A 24,391-nucleotide genomic window follows, 5' to 3' on the forward strand; every position below is an offset into this window, starting at 1 on the left:
CCCATCTTCCTTCCGAGGAGCGGCTGGTGGATTTGAACCGCCGGCCTTCTGGTTAGCAGTCAAGTGCCTTAGGCACTACGCTAGCCATATATAAATTATTCCTTGAAAATTTTAGCTCAGAAACCAGAGCTAGGCTGGGGACAAGATATTCCTCATTGGCATTGGTGCATATATCTTCTGTTGCTGTCTTTAATCCCACTCCATTTCCAAACAGATACAGATTATACAGACTTTCAGGGTATGGGGACCAGAGGGAAGACTGCAAGCCACATTTTTGTTCAGGATGCCTTGCCCCTCACCCCAATTTCCTCCAAACCTGGTGTTATGGATTGACTTGTGTGCCCCAGAAAATATGTTTTGACATTCTAACACCTGTACCTTTGGATGTAATCCCATTTGGAAAGAGGATTTTCATTATTATGTTAATGAGGCCATATAGGGGGTGTATAAAGCATAGGGTGTGTCCTAAACCTAATCACTCCTGAATTATAAAAAATGCAGATTAGACATAGAAGCTAGCCCATGCTGGGGAAGATAGATGCCATATGAGGATGGTCATGGAACCAAGGAATGCCAGGCCTATTAACAAGGAAGGAATCCACATAACCATCACCTTGATTTGGACTTTCAGCTTGCAGAATTGTGAGAAAATAAATCTCTGCTCTTTGAAACCACCCACTTTTGGTATTTGTATTACAGTAGGAAATGAAGACAACTCAGAATGGAAATGCCCACCCCCTGTTCAGGGTTGGCCCTAGCTATGGAAACAGTGGAGTTTAGACAAACAAGCGCCACTCTAAGAACAAGATACTGGCAGCCTACACCTAAACTTTCGTGAGGTGTCCCACCTGACTGCATAGAGGCTGGAGAGGGAAAGAAGCCTTTTCCTTCTTTACTGCCCACTCAGCTCTTCAAAGGCAAAGAATACCAGAAAGATGTTTACTTGTGTTTTATTGACTATGCAAAGGCATTTGATTGTGTGGATCATGACAAATTATGGATAACATTGAGAAGAATGGTAATTCCCGAACACTTGATTGTACTCATGAGGAACCTGTACCTTGACCAGGAGGCTGTCATTCAAATGGAACAAGGGGACACTACATGGTTTAAAATCAGGAAGGGAGTGTGTCAGGGCTGTATCCTTTCCCCATACTTATTCAATCTATCTGCTGAGCAAATAATCCAAAAAGATGGACTATATGAAGAAAAACGTGGCATCAGGATTGGAGGAAGAATCATTAACAACCTGAGATATGCAGATGATATAACTTTGCTTGCTGAAAGTGAAGATGACTTGAGACACGTATTGATGAAGGCTGAAGAATACAGTCTGTAGTACGGATTATGTCTCAATATAAAGAAAACAAAAATCCTCACAACTGGACCAATGAGCAGCATCACAATAAATGGAGAGAAGATTGAGGTTATCAAAGAGTTCACGTTGCTTGGTTCTACAATCAATGCCAATGGAAGGAGCAGTCAGGATAGATGATGTGTAGCATTGGGAAAGTCAACCACGAAGGAATTGTTTCAAGTGCTGAGGAGCAAGGATGTCTCTTTGAGGACTAAGATCCGTCTGACACAAGCCATGATATTTCCAATCACCTGGTATGCATGTGAGAGATGGACAATGAATAAGGAAGACCGAAGAAGAGTTGATGCTTTTGAGTTGTGGTTCTGGCGAAGAAGGCTGAAAGTACCATGGACTACTAAAAGAACTAACAGATCTGTCCTGGAGGAAGTGCACCTGAAATGCTCCTTGGAAGCCAGAATGGCCAGACTTGGTCTCACCTATTTTGGTCATGTTGTCAGAAGGGACCATTCTTTGGAGAAGGATGTCATGCTTGGTAGGGTGGAGGGTCAACAAAAGAGGGGGAGGCCTTCAACGAGGTGGATTGACACGGTGACTGCAATGATGGGCTTAAGTATAGCAGGGATCGTGGAGCTGGCACGGGATGGGGCAGTGTTTCGTTCTGCTGTGCATGGGATCGCTATGGGTCGGAAATGACTCGAAGACACCTAACAACAACAACAACAACAGCTCTTCAAGACCTGGAGCCGGCATGATGCGTTCAGGCATGTATGTACTTCTAGCTCAATTACACGCACAATTACACAGTAGTCAGTAGCTCCTATGCTAAAGAAGCTCAAAGAAACACCAATTTGGAATCACCTGCATTACTCAGAAATCATTTAGAAAATTTCACAATAATCCAGACTATAAAGTAGAGCAATCATTCTCAAAATGTGTTCCCAGACCGATGTCACATGGAAACTGTCAGAAATATCACTTCTCAACTCTCTACCCGCAAGATTTACCCAGGAGTAGATTGCCAATGGGAGCTCTGGTGGCATAGTGCCTAAGGCATTTGACTGCTAACCAGAAGGCTGGTGGTTCAAAGCCACCAGCCACTCCTCAGAAGGAAGGCTGGGCAATCTACTTCCATAGTGATTCTGCCATGGAAACCCAAGGAGGGGTCGCTATGAGTCAGACTCGACAGTAGTGAGTTTGGGTTTTTTGGATTTTTGTTTTTGTTGTTGTTAAATGATCAATAAGTGAAATATGCCCAGCAAACTCATGTGAAATTGTTCAAGACAGATTAATAAATAAGCACAAGTAAGCCTGTGCTTACCTTGCCTACTTGGTACTCTATCCCTGGCAGGGTTTATAAATTTGAAAAGAGGCTGTGATTCTGTAGGAAGGGGCTGTGAGATTGGGAGAGAGACAGGTGCAGCCGTACTTAGAAGGAGAATTTTTTATGTGGTAAAAAAATGTAAAATGGTTCAGTACAGATTAGTAATCACAAATAAACTTGTGCTTGCCTTGCTTATTGGGTAATATGACACTTGTTGTTGTCATTGTTGTTATGGGCTGTCGAGTTGGACCTGACTCATAGCGACCCGTCCTTGGGTTTCTGAGATGGTATCACTACGGAATTAGATTGCCCAACCTTCCTTCTGAGGGGTGGCTGGTGAGTCTATAATACCTCATACATCAGGAAATGCTTGCAAAAAAATATGAATATGGAATTTGTTGATTATTTGCAATATGCATAAACCAAGTTTAACAGTAACACCTAAGCTATAGGATTGTGCTTTGTTCTACCCTTTGGGAGCCCTTGGAGTTGACATTTCCCTAGCAAAGTGTGGGCATGCTGATAAAGGAAGAATATTTGCTCCAAGACCTGTGGATTCAGAGGCCTGATTAGTGTCTTGAAAATTCAGAGATTCCATCTGTTACCTGGGCTCAACAGGGCCTACAATATGGGTAGGCCCTGTGGGCACCAGTCACCTTGTTTTGAAACTAGAATCAGGAATTGCATCCTCTGGACACCCCAGCCAGTCTCTGGCATGCCTGCTATTGGAACTAAGCTTTGGGCTGACATGGGTATGTGACTAATATTTCACATGCTTTACCATCGATGGGTCAGAGGCATCCCCGTTGTTTCTGGAACAATAAAACGAAATCTGTGCAGTGACACAACACACAATATATTCTGATACTTAAGGCCATTCCAGAAAAGCACCCTTACAAACTCTACTTCAGTTTGCTTTTCCTATCTGCACTCTTTTAGGGTTTTTGACAATGGCCGATGTGTTTTGAACTGCCCTTCGCAGAAATTTGAATTTAAGAACCAATGCTATCCATGTCACCACACCTGCCAAGAATGCCAAGGAAGTGAGCCTTCCAACTGCACCTCCTGTGGTGTAGGTGAGTATCTTAGGCAACTAAGAACGCATGTTGTTGTTGTTGTTGTTATGTGCCGTCGAGTCAGCCCTGACTCATAGCGACCCCTCCTCGGGTTTCTGAGGCAGTATCACTACGGATATAGGATTGCCCAACCTTCCTTCTGAGAAGTGGCTGGTGGGTTTGAACCGCCAGCCTTCTGGTTAGCAGTGGTGATATATAAATTGATAGATACATAGGCAGATAGGCAAACAGATAGATAGAATGTATACATATATGTACACAACACATATATATATGTATGTATAGAGACAGAGTGAGAGATTTTAAGGAATTTGTTCATGTAATTATGGGAGCTGGCAATTCCAAAATCTGTAGGTCAAACAACAGGCTTGAGATTTCTGTAGGCTTATATCCCAAAATCTGAAGGACAGGCAATGGGAAGAGTGAAGAAAGAGAGTTCTGGCAGAATATTTATTTCTAATCTGGATGCAGAACACAGCCTAAGGAAACTCCCTTTTTGCTCATAAAGCAATCAATGGATTGGATGAGGCCCATCTACATTATGGAGGGTAATCTGCTTAAGAACAATTGATTTAATCACATGTATCCACTTCATAACATCATCTAGACTAGTGTTTGACCAAATAACTGGGCACCATAGCCTAGCTAAGTTAACACATTGTACAACCTGATTAATCAATATCACTGACTTGTACATGTAAAAAAATGTTGAATTGGCAAATGTATTATGTATTTTTAACACAAAAACAAAAACATCACAGTGAGGGAGTCTGGTCACTTGCCTGTTCTTCCCTTGCCTTAAACCTGTTCTTCTACTATAAGCCATTATTTGGTTTGACTCAGAAGCCTTGTCTCGGGGGTTGAGGAGTGAAGGTTCGACAGCTGTTCGTTGGAGAGGGTGTACACCTTAGAATTTCTGTTTGTTGCAAGAACATGAAAAACCTTGTTCACATTACTATAGGCAGAGTCACTGCCTCTGAAGAGATGAGAGAAAAGCAATGTCTTTCTGGAGAAAGGAAGGCTGTGCAAACATTAAGTCAGACATGAGGAGAAACAGTAATGCTGAGACTGGAAGTAAAAGTGAAAAGTCAGGAAATTAAGGAAGACACTTCAGCCTCTAAGAGAAATTTTGTGACAGAGGCTGTGTCAGGGTCTTCTCACAACTGAGCTATGCTTTTTAGAAGTTGCCAGAGCACAAATATGACCTTTTGTGTCCCAGTTTTAACACCTCTAAAATTTTTCTGCTGTAATTGGATTTACATTCTTTCATCTCAAAGGTCCTCTAAAGTTTGACTCTTGACTCCTCTCCAACCTTACCTCATATGTCTGTCCCTCCTCATGGGGCAAGATGACAGTCTTTGAGCCAGACTCACACTTTATTTGGCCTGCACTGCACTTTTAAAAATTTGAACCAAATTTAAAAATTGGGAAATTCCAAATAAAAACCTGAATATTTTGTTTCTCTTGAAAACTTGGAAGATCTGGCAGCACTGGGATTGCATTTTCCAAATAGTTGGCTAGAAATGGGAGAGGCTGTCCCCTTAATGCAAGAGATGTGCTCCTCGCTTCTCCACAATTCCCACCACTCCCAGTTGTCTCCCTGACCCTAAAGTTTTTGGTATCCACCCATCATCACATTACATGGTTTTTAACATGGAAAAGAACTATTTCTCTTTATTCTTGCTTGTAATAAAACTAACAAAAATGAAAGACAGTTTGAGAAGATCATATATTTTCAGAAATATGGAAGATAATAAATTTCTTGGTATGAATTTAAATTATTTCTTTGTGTTTCTTAATGTACAAAAAGTATATCTGTATCAAATTTCTAGCTTGCTACACTCTGCTTCTTTTCTCATCTATACGATGCGATAATGGTGCTGTCTTTTAGAGTTATTTTAAGAGATAAATGAGATTAAATGAAATAAAACAATAAACCATTCAGAAAGAGGCTAGACACATAGTAAAAACTCTTCTCCCATACACTGTTTCTCCGATTAACGTCTTGCACTCTTGTAGTACATTTGTTACTTGATGGACAAAGTGATGAACCAATATTAATACTTTATTATTCACTAAAGTCCATAGGTCACATTAGAGGTCACTATCTGTTTGTTTGTACAGTTCTATAGGTTTTAACAAATATTCAGTAAGCAAAATATCAAACTCCATAAAATTTCTTTTCGGAGTCCCTCAGCCTTTCTCTCTTTCATCTTTTCCAGCTGTCCCTTTCTCTCATGCCTTCAACTATCCTTTCTTCCTGCACATCCAATGCCTTCATGTTGGTCTACCTTCTTTTTTAAGAAAATCAACTGCTGGAAAGCACTCTGGTGACAATGAGCTCACTCTACAGTATGACTGAAAGCTGATCTTAGCCTCCTTCAAAGTTCGTTGCATTTTAACTCTTATATCATCACATGAAAGGTTTAAATACTTAATAACAAATATCTTCGTCGACTACTTAACCAGCTTTTCCTGCATATCATCACAAGAATCTCAATTCTGAGACCCTAGCCAAGTAGCCAAAAATTTATGTATGGCACTTAAATCTACAGGCTACAAAAATTATCACCCAAAACTAAACAAGCTGTCATACTGAGCTATCAGAAATATGACCAAATCTCAACAAAATCCTGGGCCAAATCTCTGAGGAAGTTGTCTATGGTGAAGACATTTAAGTGAACTCCTTTTTCAGGGTCCATGTGCTTTAAATACCAAGGCCCTTCAAATCGCTATTGTTTAATCCCAAATTGTAATTATAACCAATGAGATTAAAATAATAAAGCAATTACTGTATAATTTTAAAAAAAGAGGAGCCATAGAGGCATTGTGTTTAAAGCTTTGGGCTGCTAACCAAAAGGTCAGTGGTTTGAACCCACCAGCCACTTCACAGGAGAAAGATGAAGTAGTCTGCTTACATAAGGATTTGCAGCCTTGGAAATCATATGGGGAAGTTTTATTCTATCCTATGTTGTCATTGTTGTTATGTGCCATCGAGTCGTCCCCGACTCATAGCAACCCCTCCTTGGGTTGCCGAGGCAGTATTACTATGGAAGTAGCAACCTTCCTTCAGAGGAATGGCTAGTGGGTTTAAACCGCCAGACTTCTGGTTAGCAGTCAAGTTCCTTAGGCAATTTTTTTTTCTTGTATAATAAAAATGGAATTGTAAAACATTTCCTCAGATATCTGAACCCATCCCCATTAATATTTATTTTAAGATTGTTGGTTCAGTTGGATATATGGGGAACACATCAATATTGACAAATACTAAAACACTCACTCTTTTATTCTTTCAATTATTCAATAAACATTTTGCATTATTCCTAGAGCTGTTGAAACAAGTACCACAAAATGGGTAGCTTAAAATAACATACATTTTTGTCTCACAGTTCTGGAGGTCAGAGGTTTACATTCAGCATGTCCACAAGGCCATGCTCTCGCTGAAGGCTCTAGCAGAGCCTTTCTTTTCTCACACACTTCTGGTATCTCCAAACATTCTTTGGCTTGCAGGTGCAGCATAACTCCATTGGTGTTCTGTCATCGTATATCTTCCCTCTGTATGTCTCTTTGTGTCTGCCCTTTTATGAGGACACCAGTCATACTAGATAAGGACCCATCCTATTCCAATATGACCCATAAGAATTTAACTGATAACATCTTCAAAGACTATTTCCAAGCGAGGCCATGTTCAGAGGTACTGTAGGGTAGGACTTCAATGTATCTTTTTTGGTGGGACACAGTTCAACCCATGTTGTTGTTGTTGTTGTTGTTAGGTGCCATCAAGTTGGCTCCAGCTCATAGCGACCTTATGCACAACAGAGCAAAACTGCCTGGTCCCATGCCAGCCCATAATCCTTGCCATGCCTGAGCCCATTGTTGCAGTCACTGTGTCATTCCATCTCACTGAGAGTCTTCCCCTTTTCATTGACCCTCCACTTTACTGAGCATGATATCCTTCTCCAGGAATGGTCCCTTCTTACAACATGACCAAAATAGGTGAGATGAAGTCTGACCATTCTCACTTCCAAGGAGCATACTGGCTGCACTTCTTCCAGGACAGATTTGTTAGTTCTACTGGCAATCCACGATACGTTCAGTATTCTTTGCCAACACCACAACTCAAAAGCATTAACTCTTCTTCAGTCTTCCTTATTCATTGTCCAGCTTTCACATGCATTTGAGGCAATTGAAAATATCATGGCTTGGGTTAGGCACACCTTAGTCTTCAAAAAGACATCTTTGAACCTCAACACTTTAGTCTTTAGCATATGTATTTAGAACTTTCCATATGCTTGGGTACCAGAAGCTTTGGGTCCTGACTTGATGGCATGTGAAGGCATGGGGGATGTACAATGACTTCCAGATGGATGAAAAGATGAGTTTATTGTTCTCCTTTAGATCTTCCTTCTTAATAGATACGTAGAGAATTTGGAGCTCTCTGACAAAAGGAATTTTTTTTTTTTCAGAATAAATTAGGATGAGAATTGGGTTTCTGTGATTTCATACAGTTCCTGAGAAGACCATAACTTTGAAGACGGCTTCTTTGTGATCCACAGAGAGCCCAGATTCCAAGATATGAATTTATGATCTGCAATATTGATCTATATAACATATATATATATATATATATGTATATATATATAGAGAGAGAGAGAGAGAGACAGACAGACAGAAAATTACAAAACACACATTACAAACTAAAAACCAAACCAGTTACTATCTAGTTGATTCCCACTCCTACTGACCCCATGTGTGTGACAATTCAATGGTGCTCCATAGAACTGGGCTGATTTTTCAGATATAAATCATTAGGACTTTCTTCTGAGATGTCTCTGGGTAGACTCAAAGCTCAAAACTGCAACCATTCAGTTAGCAGCCAAGCACATTAACTCTTTGTGCCACATAGGGGCTCCACATGCATGTTACATGGTCCCAAACATGCAACTTTCTTAAGTGATCATGTTCTTCTAACTTGGAGGTAACAGACATTTTTTTTTCCCAATGCCTCTGTGGAAGCCTTCTTCATTTTCATTTCTCCATGGGAACCAGCAGGCTTCTGGCATGAAATCACCATCAGAAAAAAGGTAGCTTGAGAGCTCATGATTCATGGTTGTGAGTTTTAGATTATATTTGAACTAGTGCTTTGAATAAATAAGAAATAATAGGTTAAACCATTTGAGGGTACTGTGTTTATAAGCCAAAAATAATCAAATATCAGCAGTTTCAGTGGTTCAATCTAATACACTGACTTTTCATTTCTGTGCTTGCAACATGGGGTTGTTTTTATTGCTGTTGTTAAGTACCATCAAGTCAGTTCTGACTCATAGCAACCAATGTAGAACAGAATGAAATACTTCCCAGTCTTGTGCCATCTTCACAATCATTGCTATGTTTAAACTCTATGTTAATATTATCTTTATCCACAAATTCAGCCGACCTGCATGTTGAAGGTCAGTGGTTCTGTTTTTCCATGTGGTAGATCACATGAAGAGTGAACGTTAGTCCCCCCTTATACTAGGTACCACAGATCAACTGCTCTTCAGAAGCAGAAACATCTGGGTGCAGGACAGTGAAGATTGTTTTTGTTCCGTAGGCAGAGGATGCCGTCAGTGCCCCTTAATATATTAGCACCAAGAGAAAAATCTACTTACTCAATTACTTTATTTCAAATAACATATTGAGGAATATAATGTAATAAAAATATACATAGACTCTCACCAATTAATATATCCTGATAGCTTACATTGCCTGGTGGTGTGGCGATCCAAGGACCTACCCACTCCTGTCCAAATTGATTTGGGGCACTTCACAGGACTCTCCCTTGTGATCTACACCTCCTAAAATGTTTGAAATTGTCCTAGCATAGTGGCAAACTTTTCCTGCAAGATTAAAACAGTAACTAAAAAAACCTACTGCCATCCAGTCAGATCTGACTTATAACGACCCCTCCTTGGGTTTCCAAGGCAGTATCACTACAAGAGTAGATTGCCCAACCTTCCTTCTGAGGAGTGGCTAGTTCCTTTAAATAAAGGAGCTCTGTTGGTGTAGTAAGGAGCTCTTGTGGGTCAGTGCTTTAAGGCATTTGACTGCTCACCAGAAGGCTGGAGGCTCAAACCCACCAACCCACCAGCTGCTCCATAGAAGGAAGATGGGGCAATCTACTTCCCTAAAGATGTACCACCTAAGAAACCCAGTGGGGGTCACTATGAGTTAGAATTGACTCAATGGCAGTGAGTTCGGTTTTGAGTTTGGTGGTGTAGTGGTTAAGACATTTGACTACTAACCAAAAGATCAGTGGTTCAAAGATGAGGCAGTATGCTTCTGTAAATATTTGCATCCTTGGAGACCCAATAAGGGTCACTGTGACTTGGAATGGACTCATGGGCAGTGAGTTTGGTTAGGTTTGGATTTTCTTTAAACAAGAATATTTCTTACAGTGGGCTTTCACACATCCTACTTATGCCACTGTGACACAGTGCAGAATTTGGGAGCATCTATATAAATTTCTGTTAACCACTTGATATTCAGTTCTTTAATAATATTTTAGTCCAATCAATTTTTTAATGCATATCAAAGTTGACACTCCATTGTGGTAGCCCTCTCCAGGCACTGCTGTTTAGCCCGCCCGTTTTCCATCTCTGTATTGATTCTCTCTAGGACACATTCAGAGAAACTGATACCCTGAGGTCCATCCAGCACAAACAAAAAGTCCAAGAGGATGGGAGTAGGCAACCTCTAGGTGTGTCTACATTATTCTTGATTACTTTTTGATATTTATAACTGATTAAAATCCTTTTTAGGAATCCTTGGCTAGCACAAATGGTTAAGTGCTGGACTGACTAGTAGCTGAAAGGTTGGTGGTTCAAACTCATCCTGAGGCACCACGGAAGACAGGCCTGGTGATATGCTTCTGAAAGGTCTCAGCCTTGAAAGTCCTATGGAGAGGTTCTACTCTGCACACATGCGGTCCCCATGAATAGGGGTCAACTTGATGGCAACTAACAGCAACAACAAGCCATCCTTTGTAACTGACAAGAATTTTCCATTTCCTCCAGTAGCAAATTCTCGTAGTAGGTCAGGCTGGAGGTATTACTGATTCTTTCCTGATAGAGTTCAGCATTCTGGAGTCAGGAGCTCTCAGGAATGCAGGTGAAGTGGTCACACAGAAATCTTGTGCTTCAGTAAGGCTGCCCTTATAGAATTTGACAGCTGTGCAAAAATTCAGACCTTAGGTGGTTAACACATGTATGTCATTTCAATAACAAAGTTAAAAATCATTTAAAATTTTTTCACTTTCCTAAAAATGTGTCTATCACTAAGCACTTGCTTGTTCTCATAGCATCTCCACTGCCCTCAAGTCTGAGAGGGTCCACAGATATTCAAGGGAGCACTTAGGAAAGTTAAATTCAGTTTGTGTAGTTATTCACTCAGCCTAACTCATGGTTTTGCAATGACATCCCAGATAGTAGTCACTGTTATTGGAAAATTATTCCCCAAGAGGAAAACAATTCACCTACAAGTATATAGATTCTGGACATTTCATTAAGCCTATTCTTTCACTCCAGGTCCCCTAGAAGCAAAAGACTCTGGAAATATATATACATACATGTTTTTTAAATGAAATAGATTATGTCATATCAGTTTCTTGGCTAATTTTGTCTAATTTTCTCTCTTTGCTTCTTCCCCAAACCATTCAGATAAGCTTGGCCGAGAACGAGTCCTGTTCCAGGGGGAGTGCCTTGAGCACTGCCCAGGGGGTCACTACCCTGCGCCCGAGCATGCCTGTCTGCCCTGCCCAGACCACTGTGCTTTCTGCCAAGGCCCACACATCTGCACGCAATGCGCTGATAGCTACTTCCTAGTGCCCGCCAACCACACATGCCAGAAGCTGGAGTGCGGACAAGGTAAAGCTCCTCTGGGGCCATGGCCCTACATGAGGAAGGGGGATAAGGCACTGCCCACCAGGATGTTTCTTGGCCTTGAATTGCCTTCCTGGCTTTGGTACTGGGGTTGACTTCAGATGACTCCATAATTCAAACAGGGATAGTGATACTGCCTCTCTCTTCTCCCCCACACATTCTTCCTCTGGATTTCCCTAGGCACAAACCAAGGTCTGGAGTTTGTGGGCAAGATATGTTGTTTTCACCTGCCTGTCCAGTCAGCTCTCACCTCCTAACAACCTCAGGAACAACTCCTGTGCCATCCCAGTGACTGGCTGCAGATAGATCGGTTGTGTTCCAGGGAGTTTTCATTAGCTAATTCATTGGCTAATTGTTGAAAGTAAATCGGCAGGCCTTTATTTATAGTCCATCGTAGACTGGAAGCTCCGTTGAAACCTCTTCAGCATCATAGCAACACACAGCCTCTACTGATGGATTGTGGCTACACAACCCCAGGTGTCACTCATGGAGGATGAGCATTCTGCCACTAACCCCTTGGGCAGGAAAAAGAGGAAAGAAAATAGATGAGAACCCAGAAGTCCTGACAACAGTTTTTCCCTTCGCTATGATCAGATATGAGACCCTGGACAAAATTATGCTAATTTCTCCATGCCTTAGTTTCTTCATTTCTGAGAGGGAAATCATAGCACCATGACAGAGCTGCTGTGAGAAGCAAATGAGAATGAGCCAACCTAAAACTACTTGAAAATATTAAAATGTTCTAGAATGGTATGTTTTGGTGTTGCCCAATATCTTATATGAGAAGAGGAAGATTCAAAAACAACACTTAGAGCTTTTGCTCTCCTCCACGTAAGAATTCTGCAGACTATTGCTCTGCTCTGTATAAGAATTACTCCTGGTGCAGTGCTGAAGAGAGCTCTGGGATGTTTTTAGAATAATTAAAACATTCATTTCATTTTCTTCTTAATGTTTATGAATGTGCCATTAAGATTTAAAACTTAAAAAAAAAACAGTGTTTGGGAGGGCAGATAAAAAGAGAGGCAGAGCTTGTTCATTTACATACCCAATTCCATTTTCCCAGAAGTAGAACTTGTTTCTTTAATCAATAATGTGCAGCAGCTTGACTTCAAATATAGCTGCACAGCATGCAGTCCTATCTTGTTCTATTTGTAACCAATCAGGCAGATCCAATCTTTTAAATTAATAGAAGATAAAAACAATTGACACATATATGTTCAAGAAGGATTTTCAATATCTTAATTGCTCTATGATTTGCTTGAAAATAAGTTACATGGCACCATATTTTCATAGCAATTAATGTTCTCCATTCCATGGAAATGAGCTGTGTTTTTCATGCCTCTCACTGTACAGGTGAAGTCCAAGACCCAGACTATGAAGAATGTGTGCCTTGTGAAGAAGGATGTCTGGGGTGCAGCTTGGGTATGTCATCTTCCTTTGTTGCTTAAAGAGCTGCCCTTCTGCACACATCCTCATCTTGTCATTGCTGTTGCTTTAGCAGGCGTCTTTCATTGTTGTGGGTTTTTGTTTGTTTGTTTTGGTAATTATATATGGAATATAACACTTGCCATTACAACATTTTTCACCTGTACAACTCACTGATATTAAATGTGTTCATCACACTGCATAAGCATCACTATTATTCATTTCCAAATATTTCCATCACCCTTAACAGAAGCTTAGTGTCCCCTTAGCAATGAGTCCCCCTTCTCTCCCACTTCCAGCCCTGGTAACCACTAATCAACTCTGAACACTTACTTATTCTAAATATTTCATTTAAGTGGGACCATATAATATTTGTCTTTTTGTGACTGACTTGTTTCTTTCATTCAGTATAATGTTTCCAAGTTTCATTCATGTTGTAGTATATATCAAGACTTCATTTCTCTTTATGACTGAATAATATTTTATTGAATGTCTGTACCAGTACCAGTTTTGTTACCCATTCATCTGTTGATGGATATTTAGACTGTTGCTATCTTTTGGTTATTTCAACAAGGACTCTTGTCATTGTTGTCATCAGTGTTACCTTCACCATCCATTATGTATACTTACTCCAAAACAAACAATGATCATGGTGATGAGACTCTCATCTTTGAGGCCATGGAAAGGTCTCTCCATAGCTTCTCAAGATGACAATTTGAAGATAACAATGGTGGGAGAGAAATAAATTCAAGTAACTAAACATCTAATTACTCTAATTCACTTGATGTGTGAAACACAAAAGCTTGGCCCAGGAGAAAGATTGGAGGGTTTCCTTTATAAGATTGTCTCTATTGCTTAGAGCCTAAGGCTATCTTTAGAGAAGAAGGTAATGTGGTGACAGTGGAGTTGAAATCCCCATCATGCAAAGAAAGCATCTATCAGCAGTCAGTATAATTCTCTAATTCATATCAATGGCTGCTCTTTTCTCCCCTTTTTGCACAGCTGGATCTGCTGTGGAAGGGGTGGTAGGGACAATCCATAACACACAGCAACTTGAATTGGATGTAAAATGAAGACTAGGGAAGTCACCAGATTCTGAGAATGCATCTTAATATAATTTGGACAAGACAGAAAATCATTAGTATTTGGGTCTGTGAATCTTCAAAGGGAAACCCGACCTAAATTAAAGAAAGATTCATGGAATAATTTCTCTTCATGGAGCTTCCCTGAAGTTTTGCAATTGGCTAACTATGCTTCTAAAACTTTAATGATCACGTGGGAGGGGTTGTTAAAATGCAGACTCTCACACAGTGGCCTAAAATCAGGCCTGGGATTTTCATTTTTAATAATCCGCTAGGTGATGCCGATGCTGTTGGTCTATGGATCACTCTTGAAGTTGCAAAGGGTTAGACTGTGCCAAGATTAAGGAGAGCTTTTATTGACCTTACCTAGTGGATTTCATTAATTCATTTTGTTATTGTGGCAAAAACACACATCATAAAACATATGACAACAATTTTTTATGTATAATTCAGTGACATTGAGTATATTCTTTAAGTTGTGCAACCATTCTCACTATTCTTTGTCAAATTATTTCACTACCATTGGCATATACTCCCTCATAAGTGAAAACTCCCCCTTTCCCTCTGCCTCTTACCCCTGGTAACCACTAATACTTTTTGGTTTCTGTATATTTGCTTATTTTATATAAAGGATATCATGGTGTTTGTCCTTTTGCAACTGACTTATTTTGTTAAGCATGACGTTTTTAAGGTTCAACTGGGTTGTGGCATGTGTCAGGACTTCATTTCTCTTTACAGTTGAGTAGTATTCCATTGCATGCATATACTATATTGTGTTTATTCATTTATTCCTTGATGAATATTTCACTTGTTTCCACCTTTTGGCTATTGTGAGAAGTGCTGCAATGAACATTGGTGTACAGGTTGAATTTCATTAATTCTTAAATATTATTACCCTCTAATATTTATTACTCTCTCTATTTTATATCATGCCTTAACTAATGCATATTTTTAAAATATCTGAAACTCCAAAATAGAGTTTTTATAAGGTTAAATACTATTTCCCCATTACTATGAAATGAGGCATATTTTATAGGAAAGTAAAAACTAATAATAAAGTCATACTTAAGAAGGGGTGATGTTTAGAATCAATAATGTAAGAGCAAAATGTTAATTTTCTAGGAAGCAAAAAAAAAAAAAAAAAAAGCCAAACCCTAAATATAGGTGATAAAAGTACTAAAATAAAAAATATAAGCAAATTCCAGTGTTTCATGTGAAGTGATAGGCTATGGTCTCACAGAGAGCAAGGATAACTAACTACTTTAACATTCAATTTCACATTTTACCCATTTCATTCCATACTTGCCCATAAGGTTTCACATCAAAGTTAATGTCTGTGGTCTCCTTTTATACCTCTACTGTTTTGTGGCCATCTTTGTGCATCATGGAGTTGTATGTGAGCATGTATGTGTGTGCATATATATAGATACACACACACACATGTATGATACATATCTTAAACCAAAGAGTTTGGCTTTCTTAGCTCTGCTCAGTGATGGCAGTGAGACAAAACCACCCAATAATTTAAACACAGAGAAAGGAAATGTATTTTCCGTATCTTTAAGACACCTTGAAAGGAATGTTTGTGTGTGAATTCACTTAGGATCAGTGAGGGCCTTTGCACAAAGGTGGGAATAGTGACAACTACTAGGAGCTCTGGTAGCATAGTGCCTAAGGCACTTGACTGCTAACCAGAATGCTGATGGTTCAAACCCACCTGCTACTCCTCAGAAAGAATATTGGGCAATCTACTTCCGTAGTGATACCACCTCGGAAAACCAAGGAGGGGTCACTACATCAGATCTGACTTGACATCAGTGAGTTTGGTTGTTGTTGTTTTTTTTAATATCAATAGGGACCTTCATTCACTGTGCCCACCTGCCCCTTAACTGGCCCAGTTAAAGATGAGACCAAGGTGGAGCCATAGCAGACATCAGCCATTTAGGGACTCAAAATATCAATTTGCTAAATTAGAAGATTTGATTCATTTTACAAAGTAACATTGAAATATTCAATTCATTCACTCCTTTAAGAAATTTAATTATCTAGTATGTGCTGAATGTTAACCTTGGCACCAGCTTTTCAAAGAGATATAGCTGTAATTCTCCTGTAAGGCAGTTAAAAGTGACACACCTAGAACTAAATCTTTTACAAAGCAACCTGTCAGTGTAGACAGAGGTGCAAAGAATGATGGAATCATGGAGAGGGGGACTAGACTATTCTAAAAATGATTCAATAGCAAATTTCCAATTTGAGAAATTTAAATATGAAATTATAACTAAAAATTTAAAATTTTACAATTTTTTGTTTTAATTTTTAATTCTAAAAATTTCTCTTAATTTATAAAGTCCCTATATATTGAAATTTGTGTGTTCTTGGATTGCCTTTGTTCAACTCAATTATCACCTTATTTCTGAAGCTTTTGCTGATCTCCCTGGTAGAGTTAATTCTCTCTTTTCTTTTTCCCCTTTGTTTGCTTGCCAATGATAATATTTTTACAGCTGACTTGTGTAACATTTGGTGTGCACACATCTTTCTACTAAACTACTTGAGAACAACCCCTGTGACTTTTATATTCTACTCCCACTAGATCTAACAAAGTGCTCAGTGTATAACAAATGCACAATAACTGTATAAAGGTTTGTTGAATTGAATTTGAGAGTTGTAAAACTCAAAGCAGAGATGCATGGCTTAGGATACCCAAGGATTTAGATACGATATTTTTTCTATCAAACTTTGTTTGTAGACCAAGGAAAAGAAGAAAGAAATCGTGCAATTAACAAATAAATGTTTTTTTTTTAACAGAATATTTGAACTTCAAGGGAGATTTAAAGAAGACATAGTTTATTAACTTTCATACTTTAAATAAGATATAAATAACTCACTCTAGATTTTCCTGGGATTCTTCCTGTGAGAAGGGACATCATCCTTTCGAGAGAACTAAGCTTTATTCCATGTTAATAATGTGGATCCATCTTTGGACAAGGTCTAGACAATTTTGGAGAAGTTAGAAAAGTGAAATCAATCATATTGAGACATTTCATCAACACCATGTAATAATAAGTTGTTGGAAACAGTGGGATTTTTCTGAGGTTTTCATTTCTTTCCAGATATTTAGAGCACTATAAGTTAAAATCTATTTTTTACACCTACTAAGGAAGAATTCAAACAGCAGATTAACTGAGATTTCTCCTCATTCCTGGGTGGAGCTAGCTATTTGTTACGCCAAAGAAAGATTTCCAGGAAGGGGACAGAAAGCAAAACACAGGACCAAACAGTCATTGTTGTGTCTGGAGGAAAATATTGAATTTGCTGCTCTGAGATGAAACAGGGAGCTTTTATTATTATGAGGTTAGATCACTCTCCTCCACCATCCTGTAAGCAAACAGATAGATTTTATATAATACCATTTGTTCCAAGAGGATTTGATATTAAATTCTTTGTCTTTCCAACCAGTATCTTGAATAGAAAGTTTAAGATAAATCTAAGTATTCTAAATTATATTTCATCACTAATTGAGGGGAGAAGTGAGAGGAGCAATTGTTACTTAATGTTGTGAGGCATTTTTTTTTTTTTAATTTAGAGAATTTAGTAATAGATACAGCACTTGACAGAAACTTAAGGCCCATATGTACATCACTATTGATTAATAGTTTATTTTAATCAACCTGCATAAAGTCTCTTTACTTCCTTACTTCATCAACAAAATAGAGATGAATGTGCCCTTATCTTGGCTCAGAATTGAGCAGTGAAAGTCCATTAATATCTACTTACTGAAATGGCTGAAGTCCCTGCTCTTGGGGGGAAAAATAAACACACATTTTAAAATGTTAAGTAAATGAATATAAATTAAGTTCTAAATAGGGACACAAACATATGCACCCACAGAATTCAGAAAAGCAGGGAATTCCTGTGGACTTAAGTCATCAAGGAAGGCTTTCTAGAAGATGGGCATTTCAGATGAGCCTTGAAGTACACATGGAATTTAGACAGACATGAGGGCAGGGCTGCACTCCACTAGTAGCTGAAAGATAGCTACTTCAAACTCGCCCAAAGGCAGTCTGGAAGACACCCTGGTGAGCTGCTTCCAAAAGGTTAGAGCCTTGAAAACCCTATGGAACAGTGCTATTCTGCACACCTGGGGTCACCATGAGTTGGAATCCACTAGACAGTAGCAAACAACGACAGCACCATGGAGGGTCCTTTGGTTTCGAAACAGCAAGAAAAAGGCTTGGATCCATAAGCCATGGATTTTAGGACATTGATTTCAATTATGCAAAAGGAATAAGTGAATATAAAGGAATAGGAGAAGAGACATTTGGAGAAGATGTTGAAAACCAAATTGTAGAAGATCTTGAATGCCAGACTAAAGAGTTTAGTCTGTGACTAAAGGGGAATGGTTGAAAGTTCCTTTAGGAAGAGAGTGTGTCGAAAAAGTATTGTAAGAAGATTAATTCACTAACTGTTAACTGTGTTCAAAGAAACTGAAAGGGACAGAAGCTGTAGGCCGAGAAACCAGCTAGACTGTTTCAGTAATCTATGAAGGAAAAGGAGCCTGATATAACATGACAGGAAATGATGAAGAGACAGGCTTCAAAAACACTTGAAACAAATGACCTTTAAGAATAAGAAAAGATGCTTAACTTTGTTTATTATAAGAGAAATTCAACGTGAAACTGCCATATTTTTTCTCACCTCTCACGTTGACAAAATGGTCAAAAACTTAACAACACACTTTATAGGCAATGCTGTAGGAAAACAAGCACTCACAAATGGCTCTTATTCCCGATGGTATTACCAAGGAGGTTCATGGGGTGGGGACTATACTGGGTGATACTGTCAGAGAGTGTGACACCAAAATGACTCCCTAAAATTTTTGTGCAGTGTTTCTACCTCACCGTCCGGTAGGAGGCAAAGAGTCTATAGGAAAGGGTGCCTGAAACTCCATCTGCCCTGCTGTGGGCACCCAGTGGTGCCTCGGAGCTGCCAGCCCACTGCTCCTGCACACCCTGTACCCTATGAAGCTCAGAGCTGGGCTCAGATGCGGCAGAGGGTGGTGCCTGCCTGTGCTCCCAGGCTCATCCTTTTGGACTCCCCCAGCCTCTGGCCTTGCACTGATGGGTGGTTGGAGCCAATATGCCACCCGATAGGCATCTGCTGCCCACTCACAGTGATGGCCCTTACTGGCACTGGGGGTGGTGTAAGGGTGACACCATGAGTTGCCTCCCTGAATGACATCAACCCTAGTGACTCCTCTGCCTATCCATTGCTGGTAGGAATGTAAAATGGTATGATCGCTATAGAGGAAAATTTGGCAGTAAAATAACACAACCATATATGCATTTACCCTTTGACTTTCAATACCACTTCGATACACAATGTTATTCATTGAGGCATTATTTGTTGCAGTGAACAACTGAAGATAGCCCAAATGTCCATTCATAATAAACTAAGGCACATATATACTAAGAGTTGAATGGACTAAGGTACATTGGTTGAATAAATTAAGATATATGTACACAAAAAGTAGTATGCATCCATAAATGAATAGTGATTTCCTGATACACTGTTACATATAGAAGGCAAGATATTAGAGAGTGTAAGCTACTTTTTGGGTAAGAAAAAGTGAAATAAGTATGTATGTGTATATATATATATATATATATAACACTCACTGCCAGCAAGTCAGTCTGGACTCATAGCAACCCAGCAACCCCTCCTTGGGTTTCTGAGGCAGTGTATCTACAAAAGTAGATTGCCCAGACATCCTTCCGAGGAGTGGCTGGTGGGTTTGAACCACCTGCCTTCTGATTAGCAGTCAAATGCCTTAGGCACTACACCACCACAGTGTGTGTGTGTGTGTGTGTGTGTGTATTTACTTAGCTTTGCAAGAAGAAATGCAGAAAGGCTAAATCAGAAACTAATGAAAATGGTTACTCATCAAGGAAAGGGTAAATGGGATAGGAATTAAAATTCTATGGGTATATCTTTTTACATACTTTCAATTTTAACCATGAAATTGTTTTATAACCAGTTGGCTCTTGAGTCAGTCCTAGTTCATGGCAACCTCATGTGTGTCAGAGCCAAACTATGCTCCATAGCGTTTTCAATGGCTGATTTTTCAGAAGTAGACACAGTCAAACATAAATTTAAAAGATATAAATGGTAAACTTTTTAATTGAATAGAGTTAGTTAGATAAACTTAACCATATGTTAAGTTGTTAATATAACCAAATATTAATACAAATAATAATTAACATAATATTCTGTGAGATTTAGTGAGATGCATTCTAAAGGCAAAACTGAAATTTTACTTAGTAGATTTGTTGTTAGTCCCACCAGCCACTCCTCGGAAGGAAGGTTGGGCAATCCTACTTCCGTAGTGATACTGCCTCGGAAACCCAAGGAGGGGTCGCTATGAGTCGGGTTTGACTCGACAGCACATAACAACAACAACAACAGTGATATTTGTGTAATAATACTGGTATTATTTTGAGTATATTATAATATAGAACAAGTAAGCAAATATATTTATTATATTGACATTGTTGACATTCAAGGCTGTCATTGTGGGAAAAAGAAGATGAAACTATGAAATGGGGAAAGATGAAGAAGTTCTCTGTGTTGTTGGCCATAAATTGGAGGAATCTGTAGGTATGTTATTTTTAAAGCACAAATATGTAGCATCTGTTGTTGTTGTTGTTATGTGCCATCGAGTCAGACCCAATTCATAGCGACCCCTCCTTAGATTTCCGAGGTAGTATCACTATGGAAGTAGACTGCCTAACCTTCCTTCCGAGGAGTGGCTGGTGGATTTGAACCGCCAGACTTCTGGTTAGCTGTCAAGTGCCTTAGGCACTACACTACCAGAGCTCCCTTTGTAGCATCTATATATGTGTATTTATTACATAGACACACATACCATAATAAATATCATTACTGATACATGGAATTTTTATTAATTGAGTTGGAATTCTTTGCCGTTAATATTTTTTGACACTCCACATTTTCTACATTTGGCCAATGGGAGCCCATTCACACCAATTTCTGTCCACTTTCTTTTGCTAGTGTCCTCGCTTTGTGAAACACAATGTTGCTGGTTCATCTTGAGGGTAGAAGTCACTGATGCTAGTAAACATTCTACAGTGCACAGAACAGCCCCTCACAACAAAGAATTATGTAGTCTAAAATGTCAATAATGTTGAGGTTAAAAACCCTTATTTAGACTGAAGACGTATCCAGAATGGATGTCTGTAAAGCAATTGACCTGTATTCTTTAAAATAAATAAATAACAAGTAAAAGTAAAGGAATTAAAAGAATCTAAAGAGATTTTTTAAATAAGTAAAGTGTGTAAATATTAATTAGACAGTAGACTGAAAAAACCTTTAAAAGACATTTTGGGCACAGTTAGGAACATCTGCATATAATTAGATCATATTATTGACTGAGTGTGTTCTCGAATGTCGTAATTGTATTATGGCTGAGTAGGAGTAGGTCTTTGCTCAGGAGATCCACAAGAAAGTACTTTGGGATAAAATGGTGTCTACAACTTATTTTCCAATGCTTTAGGGTGAAAGAAAAAAAACCTGTATCTGAGTTATGTGTACTAAGTTGTTCATTGTACTGTTTTAGCCTTTCTATAGGTTTGCATATTGAAAGAAAAAAAATTGTATTAAAAAAGTACTTCATGAATCTGTCAGCTGAGAGGGCCTGGAAGCAGCAACACTCCAGTAGCAATAAGCACACCTAGTGCCCAGATCTTGGTTTCCAATACGGTTCTCCAATAAAAGGAAAGATGGCACATTGGAGAATTGACTGCCTCTAAGATTAGGGCAGAGCCCTGGTGGTTCAGTAGTTAAGTGCTCAACTGCTAAACAAAAGGTTAGCTGTTCAAACCCCTAGCCTCTGTGTCCTCGCTTCTTCCATAAAGAATATAGCCTTAGAAACCTTATGGGGCAATTCTACTCTGTCGATAGGGTACCTATAAGTCTGAATTGACTTGATGGCATGGGCTTTAGTAGTAGGAAAGGAAATATACAAGATAGGCCCATAGCATCTTTTTGTGGTAGAAAATAAGAAAGTGCTCAAAAAACAAAACCCCATAATGATGGAGTGTGTCAACGAGACGGAAGCCAACTAAAAGCTCCCAATGGCCAAACTAGAGCAAATTGAGAACATAAAGTAGTATTGGATTAAATTTAGGGGGCAGTAAGTTTATATTAGGAGCTCTGGTAGCATAGTGCCTAAGGCACTTGACTGCTAACCAGAAGGCTGGCGGTTCAAACCCACCAGCCACTCCTCGGAAGGAAGGTTGGGCAATCCTACTTCCATAGTGATACTGCCTCGGAAACCCAAGGAGGGGTCGCTATGAGTCAGGGCCAACTCGACGGCAAATAACAACAACAACAAGTTTATATTAATGGAGGAGGGAAAGGAAGGTGAGAATGGTTGCACAACTCAAAGAATGTAATCAATGTCCCTGAACTATAAATGTAGAAATTGCTGAACTGTGTATGTTCTTCTATGCATATTCTCAACAACAACAAAAATAAAATGAATTTGTTCTGGTTACCTACTGCTGCTATGAGAAGAATATACCACAAATGGGATGGCCTTACCAAACAGGAGTTTATTCTCTTACAGTTTGGAGGCTTTAAGTCCAAGTTCAAAGTGCCAGGCTCTACAGGCTGGGTGAAAGCCCCTCAACCTTGGGGTCCAGCTCTGCCTCCTGCTCCTAGCCCACTAGAGCTAGAGGCATTTCTTCACTCAGACAGCTCCTGGCTGCTGAGGCTGAGAAGTCCAAGGTTGACAAATAGGCACAGTTCCAATGTTACCAAACCACACAGCAGGCCATTAATTCAAGTTCATTGTAAGTCCCAAGGTCAGCAGAGCATGGCAGGCTGCTGAACAACAATATGGCTACATGCAGGGCCCAAGCATGCCATATGCTAGAGACTATCCCCAAGGCTTCTGCTTAAATACAGGAAGCAGACCACATTCCCTAACGCAGCCACTCAGCTGCTCCCAGTAGATTCCACCAGTCTCATCATGGGAAATACTACATCCAGATGCCCAGCCACTCAACCAGGCCCAACCAAGTTGACAGACTAACTGAACTACTACAGAATTATTAAAAAATGTTGAATTATAATCCCAAGTGTGAAATAAATATCTGTGAGTCTATGCAGATATAAATAAGTGATTGGAGAGATAAATAAATGAGGGAGAAAAGACAAAGCTTCTATGCAGAATTTCAAATGATTTACACAGATACTCCATGCTCAGGAAGTATCACATGCTACTACTTAAGTGTGGCCTGAGCATAGTGACTTCCTTGCAAGAGTACAGTATAGAGAGTGGAAGATAACTTTACAGTGGAGAAACTTGGCAAAGACTAGGCTAGATGATGAAGGTCAATACCAACAGTGATAAATCATGTTGATATTGTGTCCTCATCATCTGATATGATGAGGATGGTACTTTATTCCTGTGGTCTTTTTCCCCAAAACCCATAGCCCTAGACTAATCATTGGGAGAAAATAAAATCAGACAAATCTTAATCAATAAACATTTTATGTAATACCTGACTAGTACTCTTCAAAACTATCAAGGTCATCAAAAACAAGGAAAGTCTGAGATATTGTCTCAGCCAAGAGAATACTGAGAAGATATGACACCTAAATGGATGTGGTATCCTGGATGGGATATTGGGACAGAAAAAGGACATTAGATAAAAACTAAGGAAATTTGAATAAACTATGGAGTTTAGTCATCATCATCATCATCATCTTATCTGCAACTATGGTTGAGAAGCACTAATTAAGATGGATATATAAACAGATAATTTCAACATTATATTTTAAATCATTTGTTAAGAACGGAAGCTGAAAGCAAAGTCAAATACATTATACCACTTACTGTCCATTACATGCTAGGCTGAGCTAGATAGGCATTTTACAAATATGATCTCCAACCCTCAATACATTGCTTGATACCTTATCCCCATTTTACAGATGAGAAAACCAAGACCCAGGGAGATTATGTAATTTTCCCAGGGTGACAAAGCTGGCAAGTTTCTGAGTCAAAATTCAAATTTAAAACTCACTGGCTCCAAACCCCCAACCCAACCAAATATTTGCTCTTTTCCAGAGTGGATTAGATTCATATACCATTTTCCTAGAGGATATAAATGAAAAACATAGAAAAGTCAACTGGCTGTATTTATTTCATTCTTTGTTTTGTTCTTTTT

At 39.2% G+C, this 24,391-nt stretch overlaps 1 protein-coding gene across 1 annotated transcript in view; it reads left to right on the forward strand.

Moving 5' to 3' along the window:
• Window positions 1-24,391, forward strand: part of PCSK5 (proprotein convertase subtilisin/kexin type 5) — a 600,269-nt gene that overhangs the window by 448,143 nt on the left and 127,735 nt on the right. The window contains exons 22-24 of the mRNA XM_042780610.1: window positions 3,579-3,715; window positions 11,413-11,619; window positions 12,988-13,056. Of these exons, the coding sequence (XP_042636544.1) occupies window positions 3,579-3,715; window positions 11,413-11,619; window positions 12,988-13,056 (413 nt within the window). The remainder of the gene's footprint in view (window positions 1-3,578; window positions 3,716-11,412; window positions 11,620-12,987; window positions 13,057-24,391) is intronic.

The sequence above is a fragment of the Orycteropus afer genome, unplaced genomic scaffold, assembly GCF_000298275.1.
Source record: "Orycteropus afer afer isolate SDZICR_OR568_19922 unplaced genomic scaffold, OryAfe1.0 scaffold00005, whole genome shotgun sequence".
Lineage (NCBI taxonomy): Eukaryota > Metazoa > Chordata > Mammalia > Tubulidentata > Orycteropodidae > Orycteropus > Orycteropus afer.